The sequence below is a fragment of the Gallus gallus genome, chromosome 28 (genome assembly GCF_016699485.2).
Source record: "Gallus gallus isolate bGalGal1 chromosome 28, bGalGal1.mat.broiler.GRCg7b, whole genome shotgun sequence".
In the NCBI taxonomy this organism is placed as follows: Eukaryota; Metazoa; Chordata; class Aves; order Galliformes; family Phasianidae; genus Gallus; species Gallus gallus.
This window is the reverse complement of record NC_052559.1, coordinates 437,300-443,903: the sequence shown is the minus strand read 5'-3', so window position 1 is coordinate 443,903 and position 6,604 is coordinate 437,300. Positions and strand designations below refer to the sequence as shown.

Below are 6,604 nucleotides of genomic sequence, written 5' to 3'. Positions count from 1 at the left end.
GGGCCTAGAGGCTGCTGTGCCTCATCTCTGGGCCTGGGAATATGACGGAGTGGATCCTCCTGGAGGAGATGTTAAGGCACACGCGAGATGAGGAGGTGATGCAAGACAGCCAGCACGGCTTCACCAAGGGCAGTCGTGCCTGACCCATGTGGAGGCCTTTGGTGATGGAGTGATGGCACTGATGGACAAAGGGAGGGCAACCGATGTCTTCTGCCTGGACTCGTGCAAGGCCTTTGACATGGTCCCACAGCACCTCCTTATCTCTAAATTGAAGAGACGTGCCTTTGAGTGTTGGACAGATAGGTGGATACAGATTGTTTGGATGGTCGTGGGCGGAGGGTTGTTGTCAGCGGCTGTACGTCCAGGCGGAGGCCGGGCACCCAGGGGTCTGTCTTGGGACTGGTGCTCTTGAACACTTTTATCAAGGACACAGGCAGTGGTACACAGAGTGTACCCCCAGCAGGTTTGCTGATGACACCAAGCTGAGCGGTGCAGTTGACACAATAGAAGGCAGAGACGCTGCCCATAGGGGCCTGGACACACGCTGAAACAGAGGGCACGTGAGCATCTAGGGAGCTTTAACAAGGCCAAGTGCAAGGTGCTGCACTTGGGTCGAGGCAGTGGCAGATACGGGGAGAGGCTGGGAGGAGAACACTGAGAGAGTAACCCCGTGGAGACGGACCTGGGGGTCATATGGCCAAAGAGCTGGAGATGAGCCAGCAGTGTGTGCTTGCAGAGGGACTTGGAGAATGTCCGTCTCTAGTCCGCCCTTGCGAGGCCCCATCTGGAGTGCTGTGCCCAAGCTCTGACACCCCAGTCAAGCACAGGAGGGATGTGGAGCGGTTGGAGTTGGTCCAGAGGAGGGCCACAGAGATGATCCAAGGGCTGGAGCACCTCACCAATGAAGGCAGGTTTAGGGAACAGGGTTCATTTAGCTTTCAAAACAGAAGGCTCCGGGGAGACCTCGTTGCAGCCTTCTAGTACTTGAAGGGTCCTGCCAAGCTGGAGGAGGACTGACTTTTTTACACAGGCCGATAGTGATAGGACAAGGGGGACTGGCTTTAAACTAAAAGAGGATAGAGAGAGGTTAGGCGTTAGGAAGAGATTCTTTGCTCAGCAAGTGGCGGGGCACTGGAACAGCAAGATCCTGCCCAGAGGGGTTCTGGATGCCCCATCTCTGGAGTCATGTGAGGCCAGGCTGGATGCGATCCTGGGCATCCTGATCTGATCTGGTGGTGCGCAAAGCTGCTCGCGGCCAGGGGGTTGGAACCGGACGCTATTGAAGGTCCCCTCCACCCTAAGCCATTCTGCTGGGGAGGAGACAAGCCTGTGGTCGAGGTCTGAACTCTGCCCACCCCAGGAAAAGACGAGGGGAACGAAGCTGGTGTAAATGAGTGTGGGATTTATTGTCTTGGCTGATGTTGACCAAGTTGAGCAGGTGTCATTGGCACACGGCTGTTCCTATGCACACTGAGGGTCGGGCTGTGGAGATTATGGTTCTGCTGATGGACCGACCTGGGAGCAGCTTTGTGCCCAGGCTGGCCGCCGCTGTTGGGACCGGCTGCCGCGGTGTGCTCGGGTCTCTGTGGGAAGTCGCAGCCTGACGTCCCGCTGTGGAAGGGCTTCATGTGTGGGCCCTCCCTTGCTGCCTGGAGGCTCTTCTGTGTCCCGGCTGCGGGGAACCCCTCGAGGGCCTCGATGTCACTGGGGTGGCCGAGCAGAGTGTGCTGCTCCGTGCAGCTTGGCGTGGCGTTTGTCTGCTGCCACGGCTTCTTCTGGGCCGGCTCTGGGAACGCGAGGCCCGATCTTGTAGCGGGGAGCGGCTTCGTACCCGGCCCGTCCCCTGCTGCCTGGGACCCCTCCTGGGCGCAGCCACCGGGGAATCTGCGGAGGGCCGCGATGCCCTCTGTTGGGTGGACCTGCGGGAGCCGCTGCTGGTGCGTGGGGCTGTTGTACGGCCGCTCCCGCGGTGTCGAGATGCCTCGTGATCCGCAGGGAGGCGTGGGCGGACTGTCCTCTGCCGTGTCCCAGGCTCACTGGGCAGGTGGCTGTTCTCAGGCAGCTGGGATCTCTGCGGTAGGCCCGATGCTGCCTGGCTGCTGGGGCCGGAGCTGATGTTCTCCAGTCCCTGGGAGCCACGGGGAGGCTCCAGAGCCCCTTGGCTGGAAGTACTGGGGCCGGCGCGCTCCGTGTTGCTGCTGGAGGCTGTAAGGGGAGGCAGGGAGGTCACTGAATTGATGAAGCTGCAGCCTCGGGTCGGAACGGGCTGCCCTCCTTTTCTGGGGCAGAGAGAGTCTGGCAAGGCCGCCCTGAGCAGCACCCGCTGCCAGGTGTTGCCCGGCCCCTGCCTAGGGAAGCACGACTGGTTGCATCTTACCGGTGCCCACGCCAGCACAGCTGTTACACTCCCAGCTGTTAACTCTGTTGCTCAGGTAGGAGCAGCGTCGGTGGGTCCCTTCTGCAGCACAGGAGCTGCAGAGGAGCAGCTGCCAGGGCCTGGGGAAGCAAACGGGTTGTGGCTGTGAGGACAAGGTGAGCCAAGCCAGGCAGCGGCCAACACATCTGCGGTGCTCAGCCCTTGTTCCCCATCCCGTGTTGAGGCTGAGATCCCCCGCGGAAGCCCGGAGGCCTGCTGAGGTAACTCACCCATCCGCCTCTTCCTGCTCCCTGCCTCCTGGGTAAAGGCACGTGCTGACATCGCAGCGCCCGTGCCTCCGTAGAAGCGATGGGTAGGTCCTGTCATCCCACCAAGACGGTCTCCTACGAGAGAGGGGAGGGAATGTGATGAGCCGCCGATGCCCCCCGTGTGTGATCCAGGGTATCCCTGTTGATCCAAGCCAACCCCGTTTCCAGCTTCTCCATGAAGCTGAGGCCTATGCTCGTGAGACAGCAAAGGGCCAGGCCTGCCGGGACAGTCCCTGGGCAGGCCCAGCGCTCGCGCCTTCACGTCTGCAGAGCTGGGGAGAAGGACACCAACCTGACTGGGATTTGGATCCCCAGAGTGGACATTTCTGCACGGAACTGCTCCGTGTCTTGACAAATGGGGCACTGGAAGCACATAGTGCCGGCGTTCATGGCCTGCCCCTGCCGGAGAAGCAGAAGCAGCGTGAGCGTGAGCGTGAGCGTGAGCGTGAGCGGGGCCTGGTGCTGCTGAGCGCCGGCCGTAGCCGCAGGCTGAGGGGAGGGCTCCTACCTGGACGCAGCTGCGGTGGAACCAGGTGTGCTTGCACGCTGGGCACCTCAGGGTCTGGTAGGACGTGCTGTCCCCCATGGGCTCCAGGCAGATGACGCAGTCGGTGCCTTGGGATGGAGCTGCCTCCACTGCCTGTCGCGGGCGGTGCTCGCGGCAGAAGGACCTGGGGGAAGATGCAAGCGATGGGCACGGTGAGAAGCGCTGCGAGGAGGGCAGAGCAGCAGGCAGGCGCCCCCAGGCCCCGGCTCTGGCTCTGGCTCTGGCTCTGGCTCTGGCTCTGGCTCTGGCAGGCTGCTGGGAGCTGTCGCTGCGGGTTCCTCCCTGGCTTGGTTGCTGCTGACAGCCCTTACCTGTGCTGCCCAAAGAACTGGGTGACACATTCGCCGTCCACGGCGCAGGGCAGGTGGAAGCTGCGTGCACAGCCTCTCTCTGCGCAGCTGATGGCGGCTCCTCTCTCGCCACAAACAAAGCATTGCTGAAAAGAACAGGGCAGCCCCAGTCAGCAGCAGGCCCAGGGCCTCCACGGCCGGCCCCGCACCTCTGGGCAGGGCACAGGCTGCGGGAGCTGCTGGGTCCCACTCTGCAGAGCCGCCTGGTGGAGAAGGCTCGTCTGCTATGGCAGGACTTGGGCCTGGTGCCCGCTGGAAGGGCTGCGATTGCTTTCGCTGGGTGCAGCCTAAGCTGGCGTGAGCCTCTCCTGGCACAAAGCTCACCGCTCCCTTCAGGGCCTCACCTTCTGGTCTGCCTGCTTGATTCTGCACCTGATGGTACCAACCGGGAGGCCCACAGTTTCCTCCCAGGGGGCGCTTTCCTCAAAGCGGATGTTGGCAAAAAGCTGTCGGAGAGGACAGAGCAGGGCAGGATCTCGTTAGGACGCAAAGGAAGGGAGGGAGCATCCCTGGCAGGAAGCTGGCAGGAGCCCTTGAGGGCTGGAACTCACCAAGCAGAACTCATGCACACAGAGGTCACTCTCGGCAAAGGTGCGCCCGCAGATGTCCGGGTTGACATCCGCGCGGCGACACAGCACGCACGCTGCAGAGGAGAGAGCAAATGCGAGCAGCAGTGAGCACCTTGCGGGGCCAGCTTTCCCTGAGGGCTGTCCCCAGGGCCGTGCTCTTTGCTTGCCGTGCCGGCTGAGGGGCAGGGCTGGAGGCGGTGCAGGAGGACGGGGCACTGCAGGCCCAACGGTGGCAGCGGGCAGCCACAGCCCAGGCTGAGCCCCTTGCCGAGGAGCAGAGGTGCTGTGCCCAGCGGCAGCCGGGGAGCCCCTGCCTGCCCCTTCTTTCCCTCTCAGCCGCTGGCAGACCCCCAGCACCCCTCTGCCCGGCGGCGGGGAGCTGCGCGCAGGGATCCTTTGCTCTCACCTTGCTCCCCGGAGTCGGGGGACTTCCGCTTCCTACTGGACATGTTGCGCATCGGCGGTGAGCACTTGGAGAGTCCCTGCTCTCTCTGCACCTCGCCAGGCCGCACTGACACACGCTCTGAGCCCGGCAGCCTTTGCTCTGCTCCCAGCCCCGCGCGTCACAATGCCTGCTCCCCGCCACCCACTGTGACATCACGCCTACCCCCTCCAGGGCGGAGTGGGTCCCAGGCCCCCAAGCAACATGGCGGCGTCCCGGGGCAACCTGTTCCAGTGCGTCCCCACCCTCAACAGAATCAACACTTGCCTCCCAACACCCAACCTGTATCTCCCCTCTTCTTTCCGTATTACGCATCACCTCCAGAAGACCCGGTTCCCTCCTTTCTCCACTGCACAGAGTCACCTCCGTAAGGTGAAGGCTCCTATTTCATTTCCAAGGGCTTTGTCAATGCCCCCTTCCCTTGAAAGGGATCCCAGATGCCTGTCTTCGCTGCCCACTAAGTCCAGGCTTTGGCCCCGCTCTCCCACTGTCAGAGCAATCAGGTGACAAAGTTCCCTGTAAGTGACCTTCAGGCTTACTAAGGGCTAATTGCATTGTTAAGAAAACATTACCCTTCAGTATGGAAAGGAGATTTTATTGAGACTCCTTGTTCATTGTCCTCATTAAGCTCCTTGCTCTTTGGAATTAAAACAGAGCCTTTTGTGTAGATGATGGCTCTTCTGGATCCGTTGCTCTCAGTGCTTCTCCACAAAATGCAGCCCTGGTACTGCATAAGGGTGAGCGGTTGGTTGCTCCTGCTTGGTAGGAGGCATCCTGCCTGTGGTAGGACTGAATGATTCTTATCTCTGCTTCTTGTCAGCTCTTGTCATGGAAGATTAAGCCATCTCACATATCCCACCTCCACCAAGACTTTGTGCAAGGAGAGATCCTCAAGGCAGAACACTGCCTGGTTCTCCTCACCTCAGTCTCTACCCAGATTTCTGAAGGTCTTCTGTCTGCTTTGGCATCGTGGTCTTGTGGCCTTCCCTGCCTTGCTCTCTGGGGCACATCGGGGAGCATGAAGGCAGTCCCAAACTCACCCTTGCATCTGTCCTTCTCCAGAAGTGATGGATCTGCAGGACTGGGGAGTAGAATGTGTCAGGTTCAGCGAACAGCCGTGAGCAGTGGTTTGGTGACATGGCTCGTGTTCTTGAGATTTGCATTAAGGCAGGAAGTTGGGAATCACACTCCGAGAGGTGTCTGCACCTGTCACTGCGTTCCCAAAATTTTGATCATACTCCAGGCCTCACCAAACCCAGGCTGGCATCGTGGCATCCGTACCTGGCCTCAGAAAGGCAGTCCAGTGTGGGCAGCACTCCCTGTTGTCCTTCTGTGAGACCTTCATCAAGGTGAGCTGCATTCTCCCTGCAGCTCCTTGGTGTAGATCTTTGTGTGGAGCTGGCGGCTGTCTGACATCAGGTAGACAAATTTCAGCTCCGACCAAAGGCAGATTGGAGTGTCAAGGTGATGCTGTTCCTTTGGCCACAATAACCCCAGGCAACGCTACAGGCGTGGGGCAGAGTGGCAGGAAGACTGTGTAGGGGAAATGGACCTGGGGGTGTTGATTGACGCTAGACTGAACATGAGCCAGCAGTGTGCCCAGGTGGCCAAGAAGGCCAATGGCATCCTGGCTTGTATCTGAAATAGTGTGGCCAGCAGGAACAGGGAGGTAATTGTCCCCCTGTGCTCAGCACTGGTGAGGCCGCACTTCGAGTACTGTGTCCAGTTTTGGGCCCCTCGCTGTAAGAAAGACATCGAGGCCCTGGAGCGTGTCCAGAGGAGGGCAACAAAGCTGGTGAGGGCTCTGGAGCACAGGCCTTATGAAGAGTGGTTGAAGGAGCTGGGATTGCTCAGCCTAGAGAAGAGGAGGCTCAGGGGAGACCTCATTGCTCTCTGTAACTACCCGAAGGGAGGCTGTGGTGAGCTGGGGGTCAGCCTCTTCTCTCAGGTGACTAGTGATAGGACTAGAGGGAATGGCTTCAAGCTGCACCACGGAAGGTTCAGGCTGCAC

At 60.3% G+C, this 6,604-nt stretch overlaps 1 protein-coding gene across 1 annotated transcript; it reads right to left on the bottom strand.

The window, feature by feature from the left end:
• Window positions 1-1,382: 1,382 nt before the first annotated feature.
• On the bottom strand, window positions 1,383-5,899 carry LOC107055331 (G2/M phase-specific E3 ubiquitin-protein ligase-like). Its single transcript, XM_025144399.3, has 9 exons — window positions 4,558-5,899; window positions 4,134-4,225; window positions 3,927-4,028; window positions 3,544-3,668; window positions 3,194-3,356; window positions 2,978-3,084; window positions 2,647-2,760; window positions 2,378-2,496; window positions 1,383-2,205 (listed from the first exon to the last, which is right to left on the bottom strand). The coding sequence occupies exons 1-9, from the start codon at window positions 4,607-4,609 to the stop codon at window positions 1,625-1,627; spliced, it is 1,455 nt and encodes a 484-aa protein (XP_025000167.1). The 5' UTR covers window positions 4,610-5,899; the 3' UTR covers window positions 1,383-1,624.
• Window positions 5,900-6,604: the final 705 nt, after the last annotated feature.

Bases quoted from the DNA above. Each gene is read 5' to 3' on its own strand.
- LOC107055331 (XM_025144399.3), bottom strand. From the start codon at position 4,609: ATGCGCAACATGTCCAGTAGGAAGCGGAAGTCCCCCGACTCCGGGGAG. The intron at 4,029-4,133 runs GTGAGTTCCAGC...CCTCTCCGACAG, and splicing joins GTGTGCATGAGTTCTGCTTG to CTTTTTGCCAACATCCGCTT. The intron at 2,497-2,646 runs GTGAGTTACCTC...TTGCTTCCCCAG, and splicing joins GAGCAGGAAGAGGCGGATGG to GCCCTGGCAGCTGCTCCTCT.